Genomic DNA, 27,074 nt, shown 5'->3' on the forward strand with positions numbered 1-27,074 from the left:
AAGAGCCTCCATATATATATTTTTTTAATTTGAGTGTAGTTGGCACACAAAGTTACTTTAGTTTCAGGTATGCAACATAGTGATTGGCAAGTTTATCTATTACTCTCTGCTCACTACAAGTATAGCTACTCTCTGGCCCCACACGTTGCTATTACAATATCATTCACTGTGTTCCTTGTCTTGTGCCTTTTATTCCTGTCACTTATTCCCGTAACTGGGAGCCTGATCTCCCACTCCCCTTCACCTATTTTGCCCATCCCTACCCCTCCCCTGTGGCAACCATCAGTTTGTTCTCTTATTTATAGGTCTGATTCTGCTTTTTGCTTGTTGATTCATTTGGGTTTTTTTCTCGAAATCATATGGTATTTTTCTTAGTCTTATTTCACTTAGCATAATACCCTCTAGGTCCATCCACGTTGTCGCAGATGGCGAGATCTCATCCTTTTTAATGGCTGTGTAATAGTCGTGTGTGTGTGTGTGTGTGTGTGTGTGTGTGTGTGTGTGTGTTCCTTAGCCATTTGTCTATCACTGGACACAGGCTGCTTCCATGTCTTGGCTATTGTAAATAATGCTGCAGTAAACATAGGGGTGCAGATATCTTTTTGAATTAGTGTATTCATTTTTAGAGGGGGTTAAATATCCAATAGTGGAATTGTTGGATCGTATGGTATTTCTATTTTTAATTTTTTGAGGAGCCTCCATGCTGTTTTCCACAGTGGCTGTACTAATTTACATTCCCACCGACAGTGTCCAAGGATTCCTTTTTTTCCACATCCTCACCAACATTTATTATTTCTTGTCTTTTTTACTTGAGCCATTCTAACAAGTATAAGGTGATATCTTATTGGGGTTTTGATTTACATTTCCCTGCAGATTAGTGATGTTGGACATTTTTTATGTATCTCTTGGCCATCTGTATGTCATCATGTCTTTTCAGAGCCTCTGTCCATTTTTTATTTGCATTGGGTTTGTTTGTTTTTTGGTGCTGAGTTGTATAGACTGTTTATATATTTTAGATATTAACCCCTTATCAGACGTATCATTTGCAAATGTCTTCTCCCGTTCAGGAAGTTGCCTTTTTTTTTTTTTTTTTTTTTTTTGTAGATCGTTCCTTTTGCTGTGCAAAAGCTTTTTATTTTGGTGTGGTCCCAAAGTTTTATTTTTGCTTTTGTTTCCCTTGGCTTAGGAGACATACCTAGAAAAATGTTGCTGTGGCTGGTGGCAAAGAAAATGGTTGAAAATTGGTCCGGTTCTTTTATGTGTAACTGTCTAGTTTTCCCTTCATCATTTATTCAAAAACTGTCTTTTCTCCATTGTATATTCTTGCCTCCTTTATCATAGATTAATTGACCATATAACCATAGGTTTATTTGTGGGTTCTTTATCCTTTTCCGCTGATCTAGGTGTCTGTTTTTGTGCCAGTACCCTATTGTTTTGATTACTGTAGCTTTGTAATATAGCTTGAAATCTGTAATTGTGAAATTTGTAATTGTGATACCTCCAGCTTGTTTTTCTTAAGATTGCTTTGGCTATTTGGGGTCTTTTGTGGCTCCATACAAATTTTAGTATTATTCTAGTTTTGTGGAAAATGCTGTTGGTATTTTGGTAAGAATTGCAATTGAATCTGTACATTGCTTTGGGTAGCATGAACAGTGTAACAGTATTAATGCTTTCAGCCCCTGAATATGGAATGTCTTTCCATTTGTTTGTGTCAACTTCAGTTTCTTCAGTGTTTTATAGTTTTCAGAGTCCTTCACCTGTTTGGTTGAGTTTATTCGTGGGCATTTCAACAGGCTCCACATTTAAATGATTCAAAATGGGAACTCTGTACACCTAATGGGACCTTATAAATAGATCCTGAACTAGTAGTGGAAACAGAGAAGAGGGGGCTAGATGTGAGAGCTACTCTGGGTGAAGTTGATGAATGTTTAGTAAGTAGTGAGAATAGAGAAGAGGAGAAGGAGTTGAAGGTAATAGTAGTAATATAATTACCTTTTACATAGTGTCGTGTGGTTTATAATGCTACGTAACTGTAAAATGTTTTGTTTGACTGGACTTCACTAGAGACTTCAGGAAGAAGGGAAGGTAAAGGGCCTGAAGGAGCAAGTAATGAGCACAAATTTGAATTCAAACAAAATTCATGTTGCCAGCAGTACAGAAAGTTCATAGAAATATTTTCAAAATTCAAGAAGACTGTATTGAATACCTGCCATGTGCAAGATACTGTGGTAGACACTTTACAGCAGTAATCCAGGCTTTGTTATAATGCATCCCATCGAGAAGTTTTTAAGTATGTTAAACTAATGTTTGTATATTTATCTATAAACAGTCTGCTCTTGTGCTAATGTGTTATTTACATTATGAAACATACACCAAAGAAGTTAAAATAAAGTGAATAGAAGTTCTAATATCTTCTTTCTGCCTTCTGGCTTTAGAAGATATCAAGATAAAGAGGGCACGGTCTAGTGAGGAACACAGACTGGGTTCATTTTTGTGAAGGCGTGTCAGACAGCTCTGTCCAGTGGGCAGGTGAGGGAGGCTCAGTGAAGGTGCCCGATGATGGATACCTTTCCTCATTCCTGCTTTCCTATTTCAGGCCTCCCGTGAGCAGAGCCCCACCAAGGCCAGAAAAACTCCAGACAAACAATGTTGGCAAGAAAAAGAGACCAATAGAGGTAAGGAGAACCCCCTCCCCAGTGTTAACTTGTGCTTTAAAATGTATTCAGAATTCATTCCATTCCCTTCTTGTAAGACAGCCAAATCTTGTCGTTAGGTTTTATGAAAATAAACATATTGAATAATCTTTTAAGATTTTGTTTTTAAGTAATCTGTACACCCAGTGGGACTTGAACCCCAAGATGGAGTTACATGCTTTCCTGACTGAGCCAGCCAGGTGCCCCTGAGTAAACTTTTCTGTTTGGTGGTAAAATTTTGATTGCTTAATTGTCAAGTCTGAGTTTTAGATTGATACCCTTTGTTTCTTTTTATTTTCTATTAGTTTTTTTGTTTTGTTTTGTTTTGTTTTTAGTTTTCCATGAGTAATACCCTGAACTCTCAGACAACTTGTAATTATAAAGATATGTGAAAGATCTATGGCTTATAGAAGCACAGGTGCCTTGGCAGTATTTTACTTTTACTGGTTTGAATTTATAAGTCAAAGTTCATACCCCATGTGATCTGTTCACTGTAGGGTTCAATGAAGGCTCTACTTTCAAACAAAGAAACGATAATTGAGCAAGAAAGTTCTCCCAGGCACTTGATTCCAGGATCAGCAGCCACAAGCAAACTGCTCAGTCAGGTCAAAAATGAGGCCTAAATCTGTGGGACAGTGATTGTTGTACTCATTACCCCACAAAGCCCACAAGGTCAAAGAAAAGGGACACTTTCAGTGGCAGAATTACATGCTAGAACCTTAGCATGAGTTATCAGAGATGGTGTACTTAGTTTTCTGCACCAGCATTGATACACTATTTGGCTTCTCAAAGATACAGCACTTGGACATAATGTATCCTGAGTTAAATATGCAGGTTACGTATTTTTACTAACAATGCAAGTTAAAATATTCTTCTTTTGGATACAAGAAGTATCTCAGTGTTTAACACATGAACTCTTTTATTTTTTTTTTAAGATTTTATTTATTCATTTGAGAGAGAGCGTGAGCACAAACAGGGGGAAAGGCAGAAGCAGATTCCCAGCTGAGCTAGAAGCCCAACAAGGGGCTTGATCAGGACCTGGAGATCATGACTTGAGCTGAAGGCTTAACCATCTGAGCCACCCAGGCGCCCCAACACTTGAACTCTTAACAACTAACATTCTTGGAATCAAATGACCTTGTGATTCTCTCTTCCTTTTTTATAACTCTGTGTAAAAAAGTATAGAGTGTGTGTTTTAGCTGCCCAAAGCACATTACGGAGAAGTTTGTCTACTTAATTTTGTATTTGAAGTTTGTAAAACATCAAAATGTGTCCTCCATTGTGACTGAGGACACCAGTACTATATATTAAAAATAATGGTGAACGTTTAGAGATAAGGAATTGTATAATGGTTTTGTTGTTGTTATAGGACCTTGTGTTGGAGCTTGTTTTTGGCTATCGAGGAAGAGACTGTAGGAATAATGTTCACTATTTAAATGATGGTGATGATATAATTTATCACGCTGCGTCCGTTGGAATTCTGCACAATGTTGCTACAGGTAGGAAACTCTGATTCTCCATCTCCCACATTTTTTTTTTACTTTTTTTTACTTTTTACTTTTTTGTTATTTATAATCTTACATTTCTTTGTTAAAGCTATAAATAATTAAATTGCGTAAGTCCAGAATTTATTTCATGCTATTAAATTTTCTAGTAATATTTCAAATAACCAAATTTATAGTCTTAAGAGCGTATGCACAGCAGAGAAACATTTCATAATGCAAAGTACTCATAGGTCTCTGTTAGAAGTGAAGCTTTTCTATACATTGAAACTGTGTTTTATAATGAAACCACTTGTAACTTTATTTCCGCCTAACCTTAACACGAAAATGGATGGTTTAGTGGATGGTTTAGTGGTTGTCTCTTCTAGGTAGTGATTAAAAGTAGCATGTTGGGTGAGTGATTGCTGGGGAGTGGGGTGAAGTGGGCAGTGTTCTTACTGAGGCCTTGGAAAGCCAAGGAAGATACTCAGAAAGCTGTTTCCCTGTGGCTACTGTGGTGATGCTTTGTTTGATTCATAGTGAGAAAATATTTCTTGATGTTTATTTAACTGATTGGATTATTGAAAAACAAAGTTCTCGTATCATTTGATGACCAATGATGTGTAATCCTACTAGTGATATTCACTATTTAATTTTGAATTGTTTTCTTATATGTAATTATAAACTTCGCAAAGTCTAAAGTTGGAAGTAAAATAGAGATTATTTAGTCCAAACATTTCTGGCTTTTTCCTCTGAAAGCTTCACTCTGAATAGGTAAAGAATGGAATATGCGAGTCCTAATCCCCCATGCCTGTTCTGTATTAATCATTAATGTGATAGTCCTGTTCTGGTTTCCTAAAGAAAAAGATTCACCAAGATCACACAGAAATCAGTGGTGATTTTCAATTTAATAATTTGGATCATTTAAAAAATACTTAGGTGATCCTCTTTGAAGCTTCACATATCCTTCAAAGAGAATGGAGTATAAAAAAAGATAATCTAGAAAGGAATATGTAAATACACTTTCATGTTTATACTTTCAATTTTCTTTATTTTTAATTTTCTGATTTGTAATTAATCACCTTTCTACTGATGGGGTGTAGAGAGAGAAAGCAGAAGGGAAGCGAGACCCCTCTCCACTTGTCATTATTTGTCCTCTCTCCAGTTTGGGGTACACTGCTGTGTTTACAGTCTACGAAGTTTTGATCTTTTAGCTGATCTTCATACTTAGCCAGTAGCACATATAATTGCTTGTTTGTTCTCACTGAACTCTGAGCCCTGGGAAATATGAAGCACATTTCACTTCAAAGAGAAGTTTTAAACTGTTAGATCTGGTAAATGTCATTGTTAAATTGTTTTGTTGCTTCGATTTTTGGAGGACCTAGTGTTGAGGGCCCTCCGTAATCTGGACCCGACCTACAACCTGTCATCCTGACCTCATTTCCCACCTCTCCATTGTACTTACACAAACCTACCTTATAACGTCCTACATGATCATGTCTAAGGTCTCTTCATTGTCAATGCTACTAGATAAATCACATGAATTCTTTGATCAAAATTCTTGAGTACCACTGGCTCCAGAATAAATATAAAGTTCAGTAGGCTGGCATTCAAAATCCTCTACCATTCTGTTTCCAATTTGCCCTTCCAACCATATTTCTCACATTTCTTCTTGACCTTACACTTCAACCAATGAGCCATATATATGCATACTTAATACTTTCCAGTTTTTGTACCTTTGTTTAAAGTATTTCTCTACCTGAAATGCCCTTCCCCACTTACCTTCACATTAACAAAGTCTGTCATGTCAGTCCAAGAATGCCATATGCCCACAATAAGAAGAATTTCCATAGCCTTTGGATCTTTAACTCTCTTTTAGCACTTAATGTCTTTAGCCTTGTGTTACATGGTTTGTGCCTTTCAGGTCTCTATCCATTTGAAGACTTCTGAGTCATTTTTCCATCCTTATGATGATGTGCACACATTCAGTGCTCAAAAAATATGTATTAAGTAAGTTAAACAGAGCAGTTTATTGTTCTGGATAAATGCATTTAGCTGTTATACCTTAAAGTTTTCAGATTTAATTCTCAAATTCTTTTTTTTTTTATAGGGACTCAGAGTTTTTATCAGGAGCATAATGATGATATACTGTGCCTCACTGTAAATCAGCATCCCAAATTTATCAACATAGTGGCAACTGGCCAAGTAGGTATGTTTCTATATTTTAAAAAGAAACAATTTTAAGTAATTGTATTGTTCAAATTAATTCAATATCCTAGAGAAAAAAAGTAAAATATATTTGTGTATCATTCAAAATGTATTTGTATATAAAACACACACCCAGTTTTACCATATTACTTGCTTCCAGGTACCTTTCTCTCACTTTGGTTGGTGCAGACAGTTCAGAATTAAGAATAAACTATTTTATGGTGATTGACATAGACTTAGTCCTTGGTAGAAATTCCTGATTAGAAAAAGGTTTAATATAGCATATTAAGCAGAAAGGAAGAATTTGAGGAGAAAATGGTAAATAAGGGGAGCCAAGAAGTAACTAGACTGGTAGGGACACAGTGTCTGTGGCAGCTGGGGTTGGTCTAGAAAGAAGCGAGAAGCCGAGTGTCCATGCTGATGAATCCTTCTGCCTTTCTCTTTTCTTCGGCATTGATTGTTTCAAAACCACCCGTCTTGCTGTCTTTTAACTCTTTAAAAAACTCAAAGGACATAACTTGCAAGCAAAATGATGAGAAGATAGCAGGTCTATTTAGAACATATCTACCAATCAGTGATCACTGTGAATACTACGTAATAGATTTGGTCAATTAGAACTTAACTCTGGTGTACTTTGTAAAAATGATTGATGTCATTGGGTTTTTTGGATCTCAGTGGGCCTCAGTTGCTAAGCCAGCTTTCCAAGTGTCTTTTTCTTCTTGGGTATAATAGTTTATGCTTTTAATATCTCCATTTTTCATTCAAATACTAAATTGATCAGTGCAAAACTTGATCTCTGGGTTGCTTAGTTCTACAGTTATACCACTTTAGTATTCCTCCTTTCTGTAAATTTTCCTATTTTTTGTAAGAAGTAGACTGATACTTCATGCATTACATACAAAAGATTCTAGTCCTTGAGTCTAGGCCCTTTTTGCACTAAATTTTTAAAAATTAAAGTCTTATTTTTACTCTGCACAGAAAATGAGATGTTATAATTTTGGTCATGAAAGCCTAGTTTAGTGCCTCCTGGGATGTAGTTATTCAGTTAATGTTTGTTGACCTAAATTCATTTATTCAGCAAACTTATTGAGCCTGTACCATGCACAAGGCTAGGGATGCAAGCAGCTTACCAAAAAAAGACAAAATCTCTATGTTAATGGAATTTGCATACTGTGAATAGAATCCTAGAAGATATGGTTCTTCCATTTCCCAGCTTTGTTCCTTCTTTTCTTTCCCCTTCGCTCCCCTTTTTAAGCAGCTTTGCTTAACATATTGGTGCTGTGGTTTTCTCTTTTGATTAAGAAATGTTGTGGTCATGAATATAATCTTTCATGAAATTTGGACTTCTCCTTTCCCTTTTTTTATTGAGATATAATTGACATATAACATTATATTAGTTTCAGGAGCACAACTAAATGGTTTGGTATTTGTATTTGTTCCTTTTATTCTGAAAGGCAATGCTGTGGGGAAATGTGGAATGGCTAATTATCTCCCCATCTCTGTCCTTCCAAGTCGAAGTCCAGGCAGTGCAGAGGTGAATTTTAGATCATATATGCAGCCCTGTGCCTTGCCCCACTGTACCCTTCCACAGAATAGAGAAATTTTTTACTGATGGCTAATGAAGTATAAGATAGACTCAGGAGAAGACCAAAGAGTGAGGGACTTTTTCTCTTCTGAACCCAGAGAATAGAGTCAGTATTTACTTTGCCTGCCAAGCTTGTATAATACCTGCAAAACTTTACAAAGCACTGTCTAAATGTTTATGGCTCTCTTTGTTAAAAATCGCATAGGTCATAGGGGAAGTATTTGCTTTTGTGGTATTTTAGCCAGTTACATTCAAACTTCTTTTTTTCCCTTGGCGAGAATCTTGGATTCTCAGGGCCAAGTAGAGATGCGTTAAAACTGAAGTCTATTAACAGGGCATTTTATAAACCAAATTAAGAGTCATATCATTTAAATAATGTCAACATATTATCTTTAAGTTGTTAAAATTTCATGTAACTCATTAAACACAAAGAAAATAAACTTTTTATCCCAAGACTGAAAAAGGTCGTATACATGAAATGTAAATATATCTGTATAATAAAATGAATTGCTTCCTTTACAGTTTATTCAGTTTAACATAGTAAAATTCCTTTTGCATATGATACTTTATGATTTATGTTGTATAAAAATTTTTCTGTGATAATTGAATTTTTATGAATTTTGCTTTTAAGTTATTTATGGGTAATTATTTTTCTGCTGCTTTTCCACTGTAGGTGATTTAGCAGACATGTCAGGTAAGGAAAATTCATCATTTTCTGTTTTAGTTGTATTGTTTAGTAATGATGGCCCAAATTTTTATAGAGTAATTCAATACTTGAGCCTATTTTGGATTTTTTTAATGAAAAAAATATATCATTTTAATGTCACGATACTGAACTCTATCTGCAATAAGAATTGCTTATTTTTAAAACTAATATATTTTGACCTTTTTAGTGTGCCAGCACTATTGTAAACACTTTGTATGTATTACCTACTCAATCATTGCAAGAATCCTTCATGGTAGGTATCAACTTGCCAGTATCATATGGCTGCTAAGAGTGCAGGTGGGAGTAAAATTAATCTTAAATATGAATCAATAGATTGTATTGCCTAAGAGTAAAATTTTTAATTGTTATTTTTATATATCATTCCAATTATTGCACATATTAGATCAACAGATCACTTAAGATTTAAAAATAAGTTTCTGTTATTGATCTTGATCATAGCTTTGTGACTCTAAAAAGCTACTATATAATGTGTCCATTGTTTTTAGGTATTCACTAGGCTTTTTCAGCTCAATTTTCAGTTTGTATAATACAGTAAAAATAGCAGCTTGATACAAAAATATTTCCCCATGATTTGTAGCTACCTCCCTCTCCTCCAGGATAAAGCATGATTTTGTGATTCGACTATTAAACTACAAATTTATCCAACACAACAGGCAATGTTTTTGCTCTCTTTCAGTTACATTCAAGAGTAAGGGTTGGCAAACCTCAGCTCTGGGGCCAAATCTGGCCCACTAGCTGTTTTTTATAGCCCATGAGCTAAGTGTAGTTTTTACTAAGTTAGACTGTTGGGAAAAATCAAAAGAAAATTTCACAGCACATGAAAATTATATGAAATTCATATTTCAATATCCATAGATAAAGTTTTGGACATAGCCAGCCTCATTCAGTTATGTATGGTCTGTGGCGGCTTTTGTGCTACAGCGGCGTGGGGTAGCTGACCAGAGGCCGCACGTGACCAGGACCCTCTCATTGCTTCACACTGCTGCTCAGCCCACTCCAAGTGCAGCGATGCCCTTAGAACATGGGGAGTTGCGAGCCATACCCCAACATTATGTTTAGTTATTTAACCAGTGTATAGCCATCGTGTCAAAGCAAGGCAAAAAAGGAAAGTGGACTTCGAAGATCACACTTTTAAGGCACAGTGAGATGTGGATTATGTGGTTATCAAATTACATGGTAAAACATTGTGTTTATCCTGCAGTGACACTAGAGCTGGGCTAAAAGAATACAATATATGGTAACATTTTCACGTGAAACTGTATCACGGTATTCCCAGCTCCCAGGAAACCAACAGTCAGAAAAATTAGAAAATTTAAAAGAGTGTGTGTGAGAATATCTCATCACAACAGAATTTCTTCACAAAAACAATACATAAAATGAGCCTGCAACCAGAGTTTCTGAATGGCTCATTTGTCAGTCAAGAGAAGCAGTGTACTGACTGTTAGTTAATTAAATCATGTTTGATTGCAGCAAACACGTGTCCAGAGAAAATAAAGTTGTTAAAAACTAGCTTTTTTGGGAGGGGGGCGGCGCCTGGGTCGCGCAGTCATTAAGCGTCTGCCTTCGGCTCAGGGCGTGATCCCGGCGTTATGGGATCGAGCCCCATATCAGGCTCCTCTGCTATGAGCCTGCTTCTTCCTCTCCCACTCCCCTGCTGTGTTCCCTCTCTCGCTGGCTGTCTCTGTCACATTAAAAAAAAAAAAAAAAATCTTTAAAAACAAAAAAACAAAAAAAACCTACTAGCTTTTTGGCAAAAACTGTTGCTGGAAGAGTTGAGGACATTGGGAACAGCCTCGGTAGTCAGTTAAAAACAAGACCCCAAAAAAGGCAAATAATTCTGAATGGTTTCCCTTGGCTTTTGATGGACTAACAAATGTTGCCAGTTGCTTACTTGAGGCATCAGTGCCAACTTTGAAGTGACTGACGAGTTGGCCTCTAAGAGTAGTCTCCATGGAACAACTTCAAAAGATAATATTGTCAGAGAAGTTAAGAAAACATTAATTTAGAACAACCTAAAGTGGAATCTGCTAAGATATTTGACAACTGATGGTAAAAATATATGTGGAGCTGGAGCAGAAAAAGATAGTTGGTTAAGTGTACAAAGCTGGTGAAAATCGAAGGTGTGTGAAGCCCATGGCTATTCACTGTGCTATTCATCAGGTAGTTTGTGGAAAACATTCCAGTGTATCATGTGTTATTGACAACCTGAGTTTGTCTTTGAGAGTCAACAGTTAATGTCACTTGTTTTCATAGAGTTAACCCTCATCAGTTCCATGAGTTTATGTTAGAAATAGAAGCTGAATATCGTGACTCGGCCCTGTCCACAGCAGTTCAGTGGTTTAGCAATAGTAGCATTATTGCAGTTTTTGGAGCTCAGAGCCAAGACTGAAATTTTTCTGAGAAAAGTAGTGCTGTCCATCTCTATTATGGAAAGCTGAATGGCCTTGGAAAGTAGTTTTTGCTGCAGACTTGATAATGTTTCTAAATGAATTCCACCTGAAATTACAAGGAAACTACAACCACAGTAACAACCTGCAGTTAAAATTGCCGTGAAACTTACTACACCTACAGGAAGCTCACTGGCAGCGCTAATGTTGTAATCACAAGGAACACCAGCTTGCATGGTATGTTTCTCATGCTGTCAAACATAGAACAAGAAGTGAGTCCCGTTTGTAGCAGATGTGTTTTCTGGTCTCAAACTACAGTTCCAGTAGCACTTTTCAGATCTTGATGCAAATGCAAAGAAAATGTCCATATTTTAAAAATTGGTTTAACTGAAACTGAAGAACTTCCACCTAACCTTCGGTTTATGGTGATTATTCTGCAATGTAATACATGCTAAAAGCCAGATAATCAAGACAAGACCCTAACAGAATGCTCTAAATGCTTTCCGAGTGACTGATATGCTCATTAAGGTCACGTGCTTGTGAACTGATATTCAGATTTGTCAGTAACTATCTACGTAAGACATTTTCAAAGTTGAAATGTGTGAAATTACCACAGGCAAACATTGGCAATTGATTTTAGTGATAAAGATCTCTGACTTGGAACCTCACTTCAGTGACATGTTATCTCCAAAAAAGAATTTCATTCTTCTCATTAGATCTGTATTGAAAAAAATTTTACTCAGTGAATTTCGTCAACAAGAATTGTATGGAAATTCGTTTTCTCTTATTACACAAATACCTGCATAATATCTCCAGTTTTGTCTCTGACCCTATACAGAAAAAGTTTGCAGACTCCAGCTCCAGGGGAGACAGGCGATCAATAAGTAAACTTTTAAAATTGACATGATCTGAGGTGGTAATAGGATAAAAACTACAAGGCATTCGTGTTCTTACGGGTGGAAACATTCAGCTGGGCCAAGAATGATACCAAAAAAATGATAGCCAAAGGATGAGTTGGGTACTCCAGGCTGAGGTCTGGTTTGGGAGTCCTAAGAACACCCCTACATTCAGTGATTTACTAGAAGGAATCACGGGGCCCAGAGGCAGTTACGGCTATAGGTTCTGACAGTAATCAGCAAGGGAGAAAGACACACCAGGTAGAGTCTAGAGGCTACGGGCACAGGCTTTCTGCGTCTCCCTCACCACCCTGCCCCAGGGGTCACCCACAAACCTTTACTAGCAGCAGGTGCAGCACATGGGAGCAGGGATTTGTCCAGGGAAGCCCACTCCAGCCTTAGAGTCCAGGCTCCTTATTGGGGGCTGGTCACATAGGCACAGACCAGCTACAACTACTGAAATACCCAGAAGAAGGCAGGTGTTCAGCACCCCAGGTAGATAAAACAGCCTTAAATCAACATAGGGACCATTTCAAAAGTCAAGTCCTTACACACTTGCAAGCAGGCCCTTCTAACGATAATAACTTCAGGCTCGTTTATGTTAACTCTTTCCTGTGCAGGCCCTAAAGGTAAATCAAGAAACAGGAAGGTCAGTATAGAGGAGTAAGGCCTCTGAGATGAACTTGGAGAAGGGGGTAGGAATCATTTGCACAGGGCTTTGCAGATCACGGAGAGGAGTGTTGGATGCATGCTAAGTGCAGACTCCATCATGGAGGGCATGAAGCAAGAGAGGGAGGTGATCTAATTTATACTTTGAGAAAGTCACTCTGCACTATTACGGATGTAGAACAGAAAGAGATGTAATCAGAAAGTTAGGAGGCTATTATAGTAGTCCAAGCAAAAGACGTTTTTCACTGGGGTGGTAGGAATAAAAATGGAGAGAACGAGACAAAGATGGGATGTGTTTTGGAGCTAAAGCCAGCGGTCCTTTCTGAAGAATTGGATGTGAGGGCATGACAGAAAGTAAAGAACCAAGGCTGTTAATTTTTTGCTTGAGCAGCTGGCTCGGTGAGATGGGAGAATACTTCCGGAGAAGCAGTTGGGCAGGAAGAAATTATTCACAGACATAAGGACTGAAGGGAAGGCAAGAAGACTGGTGGGTTTGGGGATGGGGGTGGGGGAATAAGGAAACTCTATTTTCTTCATTTCAGTAGGTGAGAGTGAGGAGTGAAGAAGGTGGGGGGTAAAATTTTGAAATTGTCACTTTGGAATGTGGGAGAGTAAATATATATTAGAAAATATGTGGTATAATTACTGTTTGAATACATGTCTTCTGAGTAGACACTAAGGGGACATCTTTTGTCTGACAAAGCTTTCTCAGTGTATCTAAGACAGTGCTAAAAATTTGACATTTTGATAGGAGTATTCAAAGAGAACTCTCTGTCCCTCCCCACCCCCCATCATAGTTACCATTTGTCACAGCAGGCAGTTGTCCATGAAGTGACTTTAGCAGTCTTCCCTGTGCCCTCTGTGACAGAAAATAAGGAAATTTATTAGCCCCAAGGTTGGTCGCATTCGTGGTCAGAAAGGGCTGTCAGTACCAGTTAGAGTTACATGCTCTTCATTTTCTTTTAGTGAGAAAAAGGATAAAAACTCTTTTCACAGCCATGAGCTAGAAGTTCATGGTTCCTTCGTTTTAGCCTGGTCGAGTCCTTTTAAGACCCAAAGCAAACCCTGTACTAAGAGGACACCTGGGAAATACCATGTGCCGATTGGCTAAATCTAGGGTTACTGAACTAAATTCCTGTGCTGGAGGTGGGCAGTGGGGAATGGAGCATGAGGGGTTGGGGGTGCTGGGGAGGTTATCACAAGGGCATTAGACTAATCAATTGAGTAAGCAGTGTCTTTCCCCTGACTCACTTGCTCTACGTAAGGGAGGAATGGATTCCTGCACAGAAGAACAGCTTTATTAAGGAGGGAGGTAATGGGTAGAGGGTATGCAGCAAAGAGCCGTTTGCTACAGAAACTAAAGAGTGAACTACAGTTGGCACACTTAATGGCCCATATTAAAATTTTGTTTTAAAATATATTTTTTTTATGCTGCACCAAAGACAAGTAGAGGACGGAGAAAGAATATCCTTACTTTGATTCTTATGAGATCCAATCAGTAATTGAAAGAGACCCTTATAGGCATCTCTGTACTAGAGACTTAGAGTTTAAGAATGCTTATAAAAAGTCAGTGGGAGGGATGCCTGGGTGGCTCGGTTGGGTGTCTGCGTTTGGCTCAGGTCGTGATCCCGGGACCCTGGGATTGAGCCCCACATCCGGCTCCATGCTCAGCAGGAAGTCTGCTTCTCCCTCTGTCGTGACCCCTGCTTGTGCGTGCTGTCTCTGTCTCTCTCTCTGTCAAATAAATAAATAAAATCTTAAAAAAAAAAAAGTCAGTGGGAAGGGCCCCTGGGTGGCTCAGTCAGTTAAGCATCTACATTCGGCTTAGGTCATGATCTGGTGGGGGGAGGGGAGGCAGGGTCTGGGATCAAGCCTCATATCAGGTTTCCTGCTTAGCAGGGAGTCTGCTTCTCCTTCTACCTCTGCTCCTCCCCCCGCTTGTTCCCCCTCCCCCCCTCAAATAAATAATATTAAAAAAAAAAAGTGGGATTGATTTTCCAGAGATAGCTTGATGTAATGGAAGGAACAAGAACAGAAATGGATTCTGAGGACAGCACAGCTCTGTTGGCTCTGCCAGCTCTGAGGTGTGTGTCACTTAGGGCTTGACTGACTTCATGGGAAAACACATCTGCCTAGAAGTGGGGCCTAGATGTGTCCCCTGCAACAGGCCTGGCCCATGATAGGTACCCATTAGCTGGTGGCCCATGGGAAGGGGAAGAGTGAGAGCAGGATCTGTGTTACTCCCCTATCATCAGTGACCATTTTTGAATCATAGGAGAAAATAAAATGTACTTAACGTAATTTAATCTTTCTTCAGTAAGTCAGAAAGGCCTTGAAAATTTGCAGTGATTTAAAGCTTAAATCCTGTTACTGATAGAAGTTCAGAAGAGTGGATATGTAGCAGTCCCGTGACAGGGTCATACCTGTGTGTTTTAGAACGTAAATCTCAGGTATACACTCCTTATCATCTCGTTTAACTTTCTGTGAAAGCTTGAAAAGCTCAGTAACTCAACTTAGTTAAGATTACTTGCTGTCTAAATTTTAGATAAATGAAAGTCTTTGTAATTTGTGACATGAAATTTGGAGACAAAACTGATGTTTCTTGAAAATCCATTATCTACCTCATCACATTTAGGCAAAGTATATGGATTGCCGAGAGGTGCGTTTTGTAAACATGTAAAAACGTTTTTATATGATGGAAAACTTACATAATATTTATTACTGGCCAAAAACTATAGACTGATATAGTATATATTTACTTTTTTTTTCAAATTTTTATTTAAATTCTAGTTAACATACAGTGTAATACTAGTTTCAGGAGTAGAATTTAGTGATTCATCACTTACATGTAACACCCAGTGCCCATTCCAACAAGTACCCTCCTTAATACCCATCACCCATCTAGCCCGTCCCCCACCTCCCCTCCATCAACCCTCAGTTTGTTCTCTGTCATTAAGAGTCTATATTATGGTTTGCTTCCCTCTTTTTTTTTCCCCCTTCCCAAATGTTCATCTGTTTTGTTTCTTAAATTCCACATGGGAGTCATATGGTATTTGTCTTTCTCAGACTGACATTTCACTAAGCATAATACTCTCTAGTTCCATCCACAGTGTTGCAAATGGCAAGATTTCATTCTTTTTGTTGGCTGAGTAATATTCCATTGTATGTATATACCACATCTTCTTTATCCATTCATCAGTCCATGGACATTTGGGTTCTTTCCATAGTTTCCGTGGCTACTGTTGATGCTGCTATACTTAGGTTTGCCAGTCCTTCATATCCTTTTCTTCTATTGAATAAGGAACATTCTAGTTTTAGTCCAGTACTTAAGTTTATTATATTCAGTTTTTCACACATAAATACCCTATTTTATTATATGGTAAACTGTTTTTTAATTTATTTGGGAGAGAGAATGTATGTGTGCACAAGCTGGGGGAAGGGCAGAGGGAGAGGGTTTCAAGCCGACTCCGTGCTGAGTGTGGAGTCTGGCACAGGGTTTGGTCTCACGACCCTGAGATCATGACCCAAGCTGAAATCAAAAGCCAGATGCTTAACCGACTGAGCCACCCAGGCGCCCCTATATGGTACACTTTTAAGTCTGTTTCCATGCAGTTTTGATTTTTCACAGTTGCATAAATCTTTGAACAATTTTTATTTAATGACCTCAGATCCCTGGTTTAATATATTTTAATTACTTTGAAGAACTGTTAGATGTATCGTTGTATCCTATAAATTGTAGATGGTATACAATGTCTAAATTTATCAGAATGTTTTCTTTGGAAAATAAATGTCTCTATTTTCACAATATTTGTAGCAGATATGTAATTTGAAACAAATGCACTTTAGTATTTTAATTATTTTACTAAAAGTACTTATGTTCTGGGACACCTAAATGACTGGCTGTCAGTTAAGCGTCTGCCTTCAGCTCAGGTCATGATCCCAGAGTCCTAGGATCAAGCCCACCCACCCCTACTCAGCAGGGAGCATGCTTCTCCCTCTCCAGCTCCCCCTGCTTGTGCTCTTTCTCTCTGTCAAATAAATAAAATGTTTTAAAAAATTTTAAAACATTTCTAAAACATGCATTATTTTTATTTTAAAGCTTGTGATTGCCTGATTTTGTCTGTTATTTTCTCAAAAATACAATTTGAACTATTCCCTGAAGAAGTATTCTGTATTTTTTTCTTTTCCTTCCTCTTTCCTTTTCTTTCTTTGCTTTTTTTTTTTTAACAATTTTTTAATTGAGATATAGTTGACGCACAATGTGACATGAGTTTCAGGTGTCCAGCGTCGTGATTGGACAAGTCTGTGCGTTCTGCTGTGCTCACCAGCCACAGGTCTGGCTGCCACCTTTGACCGTGCGTGCGATGCTGGCACGGTTCCACTGCCTGTGTTCCCAGTGGCTTATTCGTACCCGGAAGCCTGTATCTCCCACTCCCTTTCCCCCATCTTGTCCATCCTCTGCTACCCTCCCCTCTGGCAACCATCAGCTTTTTCTATTTGAGTCTGGTGTTGTGTTTTTTTAAATTTCGTCTTAGTTTTGAGCAATTTTGTATTAAGTACACAGTCTCTCTTTGGGAGATACTTTTCCGTGTTTCAGAAAATACGCCTCAGCTGTAGAAATGGAAACATTTGTAATAGGCATATTACAACTTTTGGATTTTATCTTTATTTAGCTACAGCTCCTTCTATCCACATCTGGGATGCAGTGAACAAGCAGACTTTATCCATACTGAGATGCTACCATTCAAAGGGAGTGTGTTCGGTCAGCTTCAGTGCTACTGGAAAACTCTTGCTGTCTGTGGGTCTGGACCCAGAACATACTATTACCATTTGGAGATGGCAGGAAGGTAGGGTTCTTTTTCCCTTTAATTAAAAAAAAAAAAAATAAGGATACTAGGGTGATATGAATTCTCTAGTATTTGCCTTAACTTGGTGATTGAAATCATTTTCCACTTCAGCCCTATCCAGTACACAGTTGATGTTACCGCTGGTAAGTCCCACCGTACAAACTCAGTGAGCAGCTCACGAAGCAGAAATTAATGAAAGTTACTAATACTGTATTTGATGCGCTGCCCTTTCCTTTCAGTAAGAAGCCCTGTGTGGTCTCTCTGCCAATTAGTATTTGGTCCCTTATGGAGGGTCTTAGTCAGGAATGGAAATGAAGTATATTGTAAGTGACAGTGAACATCAGGGGAATATTACTGATACTCCAGACAAAACTTTTCAGTGCTATAGCTGCTATAAAAGGTAAAGTTCACAGAGCCACACAGAAGGAAGCAAGCTCTGCTTGCTAAAATCTGGGTTGGCCCTTCAATGGTAGTAAAGCTCCCATCGATACATATATCCCTTGAGAAAATCTCTGAGAAGGACTCTGTCCCCAGGCCCTGTGATTGCCAGGTAGCTGTGCAAGGAACACGCCCCCTCATAAGTATTTGTTTTTTGAACGACATATTTTGAATAACTGTTTGGTCCTGTAGAAATTAGCTTCCTATACTAACCTTGTTCATTTTGTTGTCGCTCTTTACCAGGTACCAAGATTGCCAGCAGAGCTGGTCACAACCAACGTATTTTTGTGGCCGAATTCCGACCAGATTCAGATTCCCAGTTTGTGTCTGTGGGAGTCAAACACGTGAAGTTCTGGACGCTGGCAGGAAGGGCTCTTCTTAGCAAGAAAGGACTCCTGAGCACTGTGGAAGATGCCCGGATGCAGACCATGCTCGCTGTCGCCTTTGGTGCAGTATGTCTCTTTAAAATGCGTGTGCTCGTGTGTCTCGGAATTACAGAAATTGGACTACTTTGGATGTTCTCACTCTAGATAGATAAGCCACCATGATGTTCCATGGCATTGTGACCCACTAATCATTACATATGTCCTGGTCATGCATACATTTCCCCTTCCCGAGTCTGATACTTTCAGAAATCAGGGAGTGGGAAAGAAAACTAATGAGGGTGAAGGATTATAATGAAACATTTGAGTCCTTAGGCCATTGCCATTCTTAAAAGCCTTCATTAATTTTGTAATTATTACCCTAAAACTCCTAAAATTTCTGTCCTCCTAGTAGTTCCTCATAATCCTAAAGATTTGCCAGAATACAGAAAGATAAATCAAGAAATATAATTTTCTAGTATTTAAGGTGGTACTGGGGTTTAGGATTTCCTTTGCTTTCTATCATCGTAACTCACTGCTAAGCACATTATTGGAAGCGCTTTGGGCCAGTGCTGCTCACTCTGCTCACCCCAAGGAGGAAGGAGAGCACAGTTCCTGGCCTTCGCAGACAGTGTTCCAGAGTTCCCTCCCCTCCCCCATCCCATCTGGGCTGGCGGTTCAGGATCCACATCTCTTTCCTTTAATACCCTGTGCCCTGGCCCGGCCTTTTAAATCCTAAGTGGATTTCCTTACTAACGTGTTTATGTGGGTATGTAATGTGAAGAAAATTATAGTTTAGAACCTTTAAGCACACGTTTTTGAGAAAAAGACCATTGACAATGTTGGTTGTACCACGTCAGACTTCCGTATTAAACATTTTGGGCATTCATTATATAAGACCAGTAATTCCTTTCTAGAAGAAAAGCTCACACATTCAAATGCTTCTGGCATTTAATTTGTCTGTGTAGATTAACTTTCTTCGTGCATAAAATTTTTTATGTTGCCAGTTGCCCATCCCCGATAGAAAAAAAACTGGAAGACTAAAATAATTGTCATAATTGACGTTGGAAGCAGCAGCGCGATCAGAGTGTTTTGTTTCGTGGCGAGATGGGTTGATGACCAGTTTATGCATTTTTGAACGTCCTGTTTGCCTAGGGGCTGTGAAAGCAGGGGAGTAAAATACAGGTTTCTACATCGGAAGCACTCACATTCTAACTGCAGATAAGGCACGGATTAATGATGCTTCAAGATGACGTATATAATTCTTGTTATCCAAATATAAGCTACAGAGAAATGCATAAATGCTGTCGCATTAAATTGTTGTTGGGAGGAGCGCCTGCCTGGCTCAGTCCGTTGGTGGAGCGTGCGACCCTTGACCCCCTTGATCTCCAGGTCGGGAGCTCGAGCGGCACTTTGGGGGTAGAGATGACTTAAAAAAAATTGTAGGGAANTTAAACATACCAACCATATAGTATTCTCAGAAAGATTAAAGAAAATTCTTGTTTTGTTGTAATTCAAAATTAATTTTCCTACCAGTTCTCTCCTTACCGTTTCTGGTGAAAGATCTTGTACCAGTTGCTCCAAAAGTGAAGCTAAAATGGATGAAAATAGCCCGCGCTGCAGGATTTAATTTCTCCAGTCTCCGCATAAATGAACTAGATCGCTAGGCTCGCGACTCTCAGAGTGATCTAAAGCGCTATGACTTTTGGTACCTTATCAAATTTATCTTGTATTGCATTGACTTTGCTGTTTTGATCCTAAGAAGTCATGGCAAACGTTAATTTCATATATAACTTCATGAATTAGTGAAACCTAAAACTTCCCACAGCTTTGCTCTATTTATAAATCCTATACATAGTTTTACTTTCCATAACAAAATACCTATTCCCACTCTTCTTTTCACCCTCTTTGACTAACGATCTCCAGCTATTTCTCGGGCAGCTGAAGGGAAGCAGCCCAAAGGGATGATAGAAACCGGAATGATTACTATTTTAGAACCGGCAGGGACCGTGGAGCCTGAACTCCCCTCATTTTCTACATGAAAAGGCGGGTCCTCCTAGAGGCTCCAAGTCTTGCCCAAGGTTAGTCCAGAGAACGTCAGCAGAGCAGCACCGCAGGCCCTGACAAAGCCAGTTAGGGTTTTCGGGCTCTGGGGCGCGGTCCCCCGCGGGCCGTGTGGGGCTTAGGCCACGCTACGTAGAGAATTGCGTCTGTTTCCTCTCTGTTGGAACTTTTGATGAGTTTATCTCCCCCTTCCCCACTCCTTTTCAGAATAACTTGACGTTTACAGGTACCATCAGTGGAGATGTCTGTGTGTGGAAAGAGCACGTGCTGTGCAGAATCGTGGCCCGAGCTCACAGCGGGCCCGTGTTTGCCATGTACACCACGCTGCGGGACGGCCTCATCGTCACCGGCGGCAAGGAAAGGCCGTGAGTGCTCCTGCGCACGGCCCCGCGGCGCGCCCGCGCTGTGCAGTTCGTTATTCTAGTTCTTTCCAGGCTACGCGGAGTACGCTCTCTGCACTTCCTCCTCCTGTGCTTCGCCGTTGTTGCCTCTCATGGGCCTTCTCGTTGATTCTTAAGTTCTGGTCTTCAGTCACTTGCAGTTTCTTCATGCTGTAGAGAAGCCTAGGCCCCCGCAGGCAGGGGCAGAACTTCTCTGGGGGAGTGGCGGTGCGGGTAGGGAACAGACTGTCGTAACGTCTGTAGCCCGTGGACGTATTTGCTGGGTAAGGGGGCCCGTGGCAAAACCTTTGCCCTCGAAGCCAGGATGCGCCTCGAGCGCCGGCTCGCGTCTTTGTCCAGACGACTGAGGGGCGGGGTGCGTGTGGCTTGCTGCCTCGGAAAAGGATGGGAGGATGCTAGAAACAAACTGCCTTGCCTGCTTTTTCTTGAGGCAAACGTGTTACGTAAAATTGTGTCATACAGGGCTTGAGAATTTAAGTCTAAGGAAAGGGCTTTTTCCAAGTGCTTTGAAAACCTCCCGGAAGCCAGGTACTTAGAATCGGTTTTCAGCATATTCACGTCCACGTGAAAATGCAGCGTTTACGCTCCCAGGAAGTACATCTCCGTTCAGGATCGCGGGAAGCCACGTGCATGAAACGGACACGCGGTGGCTTCTGCCCTTCACGCCGAGGGGGACCGTTACCGCACGTGGGCGTGTTTTTGTCCCAAGACAAGCCGTTCATCTCACAGAAAATAAAGTTCTACCCCTGTCAGTTCTCCCAAGTGAGAAACCATGAATCGGCTATGTTCTGTCTCCTCCGCGTTACTCGGACGCCGGCGTTTCCCCCACGCCGCGGTCTGCGCCCCGCTGCCCACGGGCAGCCGCTCTTTGGTCGCGGTGGGAAGGGTGCTTCCCGGGCGGCCGCTAACGGTACCGGCCAGAGCACGGCGCCTGCAGCCCCGTTCCCGAGCCCGAGGTTTTCACGGTCGCTTTCGCGTTACACACCATTGACACGTCTCCTTCATCACGAGGATACATTATAGGGGGGGGTGGGAGCGAAATCAGATTATGCAGTGTCAGAAAAAGGAAGTAAAATCTGCTTAAGCTGAGTGAAATACTGTGTATCTTAAAATTGCTACAAAAAGTGAATATCAGGGCCTTTTTTAATATTCTGCTTATAATTTAGTATTTGTTTATTGCAAACATTATTTGGAGTAGCTAATAACAAAGGCTTATTTGGGTTTGGGTTGTTACCAGGTCAAAAGAAGGAGGAGCAGTGAAACTGTGGGACCAGGAGCTGAGGCGATGCCGCGCCTTCAGACTCGAGACGGGACAGGTCACCGACTGCGTCCGCTCTGTGTGCAGAGGCAAAGTAAGATGTTCCTCGAGCCGTTACGGTGCGGCAGAAAGTAGAGGACAGTTATTCTTGGGGTTCTCTCACCTTCTGGAACTTGACGCATGGTAGAAACGAGGAGCGTGGGGCGCCTGGGTGGCACAGCGGTTAAGCGTCTGCCTTCGGCTCAGGGCGTGATCCCGGCGTTCTGGGATCGAGCCCCACATCAGGCTCCTCCGCTGGGAGCCTGCTTCTTCCTCTCCCATTTCCCCTGCTTGTGTTCCCTCTCGCTGGCTGTCTCTATCTCTGTCAAATAAATAAATAAAATCTTTAAAAAAAAGAAAAGAAACGAGGAGCGTGCTTGCCGTCGTCCTCTGCCTCCCCTCCTCCCCGTGCAGTCGGGCTGGGCTCAGCCGCTCCGCGCGGGCCGGGCAGAGGACCGGGTCGGCCCAGTCCGTTCTTGAATGTGCTGGTTCAGCTGTGGTAAGCAGAAGTGAAGTTTCTTGCCAGTCTATTCATTTTCATTAGAGCAGCGGTCTTTTTTTTTTTTTTTTAAGTACTCTCCCCCCCCCCCCCAACGTGGGGCTTAAACTCACCACCCTAACATCGAGAGTCGCTCGCTCTACCAGCTGAGCCAGCCAGGTGCCCCGTCTGTTTTGTTTTGAAACACTATAAAATATTTTGACCATGCATGAACTTTCAGTAAGTGTATAAGTCATATACATGTATTATTCTCAGTCTGTGTATCTATTGGTTAAACTTACCTTTATTTATATTTCCCTTTTAACTAAAATCCAATACTTTCTTCCTGTATCCCAGTGCACTTACACCTCCTTAGAGATCTTCAGATTAAAATAGAGCCCAGTCCAAACTTGAATGGCAAAGCCAGGTGCTGTGGTGTTAGCGCGCAGGTCTGTCCTCTAGCACGGACTCTGCCAGGCAGCCCCGCCTAGTGCCCCGCGGATGTGCCTTTAGTCCAAGACACCCGCAGGAGCTAATGCCCGGCTTGCTCTTAGAGTATTCAAAGCAGAAAGTTCTCTGAAAGGAGGTCGGTAGTAGGGTCCTTCTTAAGTTATTGAAAGCAACTGTTGTATTCCATTAAATGTATCGGTCCCATTTGTGTTTCAGGGCAAGATCCTAGTTGGGACGAGGAACGCGGAGATCATTGAAGTTGGAGAGAAAAACGCGGCATGTAATATTTTAGTTAATGGCCATGTGGACGGACCCATATGGGGACTGGTGACACATCCTTCCCGGGACTTCTTCCTTTCTGCTGCAGAAGATGGGACAGTGAGACTCTGGGATATTGCTGATAAAGTAGGTACAGACAGTTTTCTTTCTTACAGTTTCTGAGGACGGTGGAAGTCCTAAATTGCTAGCACTATTTGAGAATTATGTTGACAATTTTGAAAAGAAATTGGTTTACTTTGTAAGTACTCTATTTAATGTAGTTTTCTTTGACTCTCGGTTCTTATGCAGAAGATGTTAAACAAAGTGAATTTGGGACATGCTGCTCGTACGGTGTGTTATAGCCCTGAAGGGGATATGGTGGCTATTGGAATGAAAAATGGAGAATTTATTATTTTACTGGTGAGCTCTCTCAAAATATGGGGAAAGAAGAGAGATAGACGATGTGCAATCCATGATATCAGGTTAGTCAACAAATGGAACAGAATTTTTAGTATATAGATTTATTCTTAAATAACCCAGGTTACATTTGAAAACAGGTCCTTAGTGCCTATAGTATTTAATCACATCATAAATTGTATGCTGAAATGTGGTCGTGTACTTATTTACTGCTTGCTAACATCAATCCACTGGCACCAACCACACAGCCTTATAATACCATGTACCCAGGGAATGCATCCAGCAAGTTGATCCATCCAAGAAGTATGTTCCACTGTACAGGAGAGAGCCATCTGTCCTTCGTAAGTTGTCAGCCTTGGAGAACTGAAGTTATAATCCCAGCCCTCAACTGAATATACAGTCACTCAATTAATCAGTACCCATCAGGGCACGTGGGTGGCTCTGTCAGTTGAGTGGCTGACTTTGGCTCAGGTCATGATCTCAGGGTCCTGGGGTCGAGTCCCACATCAGGCTCCCTGCTCAGCGGGGAGCCTGCTTCTCCCTCTTCCCCTCCCCCAATTCTCTCTCAAATAAGTAAAATATTTTTTAAAAATTAATACTCAATATCTATGCCCCAGAATCTGAATTAAACTTTAAACTTTTCTTGAACTGGTATTTTCCAGTGCACAAGCTTATTTTGACAGCAGCTACCATTTACTGAGTACTTCTGTGTGATCAAGATAGATTATCGAAACCAGTTGCCAGAAGTTTGCATTTTTTTCATTAGTAAAACTCTTTTACCCATGAAACCTTCCTCAGAATTTCAAAATATAAACTTCCCCATTTCCCTAGAACCGCAACTGAATTGTACCATACCGTTTCCCATGACCACTAGGCACACATTTGTCTGGTAAGAGATCTTCTAAACTTCAGGTAGTGTTGCTTCATCTGATAACCTGAGGTGTAGTAAGTTGGTCTGTTTTTTGCTGTGAAGATACCTAATGTTTCCAGATGGAAGAATCCTATCTTAGTCAATTTGGTGTATTATCTAACTTAAGAATTATGTATTTGTTAATGACTTTTTCAAAAACTTAGATCTTCTTAAAGGAATCAGCAGATGAAAATTCAGGAGCCACTTAAAATCGAAGTAAAATATAAGCTTTTTGTTTCATGTAACACAGACAAATACAATCTCCATATACACAATCAGTTGTGTCTATGGGTAAATCTACTTGAGGCCAGGTCACACACATACTTATTTTCGCGAGACAGAAAGCAAGTCGGTGTTCTTAAATGTTTATGTAATTTCATGTGGTCTAATGTGCCTTTCACGTGTTTTATTACCTCTCCAGATTTAGTCCAGATTCCCGGTTTCTGGCAGTGGGTTCTAGTGAGAACTCAGTGGATTTTTACGACCTAACATTGGGCCCCACCCTTAACAGAATCAGCTACTGCAGAGACATTCCCAGCTTTGTCATTCAAATGGACTTCTCTGCAGACAGCAGGTATCTCCAGGTAAGCTATCAATACCCTAAAACCAAGTTTACACTAGCTGTTCTAACCCTGTTAGTGGATGCATTTAAAACAGTCTTAGGGGCAGCTTGCTGGCTCAGTCAGCAGAGCATACAACTCTGGATCTCAGAGTTGTGAGTTCGAGCCCCACACTGGGCAATAACTTTCTGAAAAAATTCCTGAGTTCCAGAGCTTCTGAACTCTTGCCTTTATTTACTCTTCACTGTTTCTGCATTAATATCCTATTCTTACGAGTCCTCTTCTCCACATTTTCTAACAGACTTTTGCAGTCATGGTTAATGTTAGAAATGCAAATGAGATAGCACACTTTGCTAATATCCTCTATCCTTCTGATGTGTCTGTCACATAATGGAATTCTTGTCCTATTTTAATACGACGCAAGGTCTCCACTGGTTGCTATAAACGACACGTCTATGAAGTGCCTTCAGGAAAACCTGTTACGGATCAGGCCGCCATGGACAGGATCACTTGGGCTACATGGACTAGGTAAGAACTGACTGAAGGTCAGCCGGGAAAACTGGAAAATCCTATTGCTCAACAGTTAGAGCCATTCCACTAGGGAGTAGTAGAGTTTTACGTTTGTTATCGTATCTTGAATTCTTCCTCCTAAGAGGACGATGACAGGCTCATGCTGGAACTCCTTTTCATTGGACATATTCTCATGCTTTATCAAGGTTAAAAGCCTTTAAAGATGGCCTGGTATTGTCCTTAACACATTAGGTTTAATAAGCAATAAAACCACATACTCAGTAGTTATGCAATTGTATTATTTATCTAAAGAAACGCTATCTTGCAGTTATTAGAAATGGAACCTTCTAAATTTAACAGGTAACCTTGAGTAACCGTCTTTTTAATCAAATTCCTAAAGCATAAGCATCTTTTAATTTTAAAGTAACATAATTAAGTAGATATTACCAAAAACCTTTTTCAGTGTGGTACATCTGTCTGCTATGGTGGATTTTCTTTTATTCCGTCCTTCTAGTATTCTAGGGGATGAAGTTATGGGAATCTGGTCCAGACACACTGAGAAAGCCAATGTCAACTGTGCCTGCGTATCTCATTCAGGAATCAGTCTTGTAACCGGAGATGACTTTGGCATGGTTAAGTTATTTGACTTCCCGTGTCCTGAAAAATTTGTAAGTTTTGTGTTTGGTTTTGCTTTTTATGTAGTTTTACTAGCAATTTAGACATCTGATCATTAGTACTTCTTCCCCCCGTAATTTAACAGCTAAATATGTTACCATCTCCTGATCTGGAAACTTTTTATGTTCCTAAAATTTTTTCATAACTTACTAAATCCCTTACTCTTAAGTAAAAGCTTTTGGAAATTATCTCCCCAGGCCCCCAAGTAACACCATCTTTACAAACTATCCTAATAAAGCCGTGATTAGCCTTTTTACCACACCTTTCCTCAGAGGAAAATGTTCAGAGTACCTGGAGACATCTGACTGCCCAGATAGCCTGGTCTGTGTCCGGTGATCCGTTACGAACTCTGAAAAAGCATTTGGTAACTTTGGCTGTGGTCCAAACTGCCTACCTCTCTTCACAGCCCCTGTGATGGAGATCTAGGGTTCCTGATGGAACCTCTGATTTCTGTGTGCCTCACACAACATCCTGAGCTTTGTTTTTCATTGTTTTTCAGGCAAAGCACAAAAGGTTCTTGGGTCATTCACCTCATGTGACAAATATTCGATTTACCAGCGGCGATCGACATGTAGTTAGTGCTGGAGGGGATGACTGCAGGTTGGTAACTTTTTCAGCCCAAGAGAAGCAGGCGATCTCTCACTTGTTACAAGGAGGTCTGATACCAACCACCGTATTAAGTCAACAACATAGTTAAGGGAGCATCACTGGCCGGCTCCGTGGAGGCGCGTGCAATGGCAGTATGGAGTTAATGAAAATAA

General features: G+C 40.3%; 1 protein-coding gene across 4 annotated transcripts in view; it reads left to right on the top strand.

Annotated features, from left to right (window-relative positions):
* The window catches only part of EML5 (EMAP like 5), a 168,077-nt gene that overhangs the window by 137,649 nt on the left and 3,354 nt on the right, over positions 1-27,074 (top strand). For 3 of the 4 annotated variants that reach the window (XM_040641561.1, XM_040641560.1, XM_040641559.1), the window contains 14 exons: positions 2,597-2,675; positions 4,063-4,192; positions 6,285-6,383; positions 8,641-8,661; positions 17,320-17,493; positions 18,175-18,383; positions 20,565-20,722; positions 21,996-22,110; positions 23,200-23,388; positions 23,551-23,723; positions 24,990-25,152; positions 25,553-25,656; positions 26,153-26,306; positions 26,813-26,913. In XM_040641561.1, coding sequence (XP_040497495.1) covers positions 2,597-2,675; positions 4,063-4,192; positions 6,285-6,383; positions 8,641-8,661; positions 17,320-17,493; positions 18,175-18,383; positions 20,565-20,722; positions 21,996-22,110; positions 23,200-23,388; positions 23,551-23,723; positions 24,990-25,152; positions 25,553-25,656; positions 26,153-26,306; positions 26,813-26,913 — 1,869 coding nt within the window. The remainder of the gene's footprint in view (positions 1-2,596; positions 2,676-4,062; positions 4,193-6,284; positions 6,384-8,640; positions 8,662-17,319; positions 17,494-18,174; positions 18,384-20,564; positions 20,723-21,995; positions 22,111-23,199; positions 23,389-23,550; positions 23,724-24,989; positions 25,153-25,552; positions 25,657-26,152; positions 26,307-26,812; positions 26,914-27,074) is intronic. The other variant, XM_040641562.1, reaches the window with a different exon arrangement.

The sequence above is a fragment of the Ursus maritimus genome, unplaced genomic scaffold (assembly GCF_017311325.1).
Source record: "Ursus maritimus isolate PB19 unplaced genomic scaffold, ASM1731132v1 scaffold_25, whole genome shotgun sequence".
In the NCBI taxonomy this organism is placed as follows: Eukaryota; Metazoa; Chordata; class Mammalia; order Carnivora; family Ursidae; genus Ursus; species Ursus maritimus.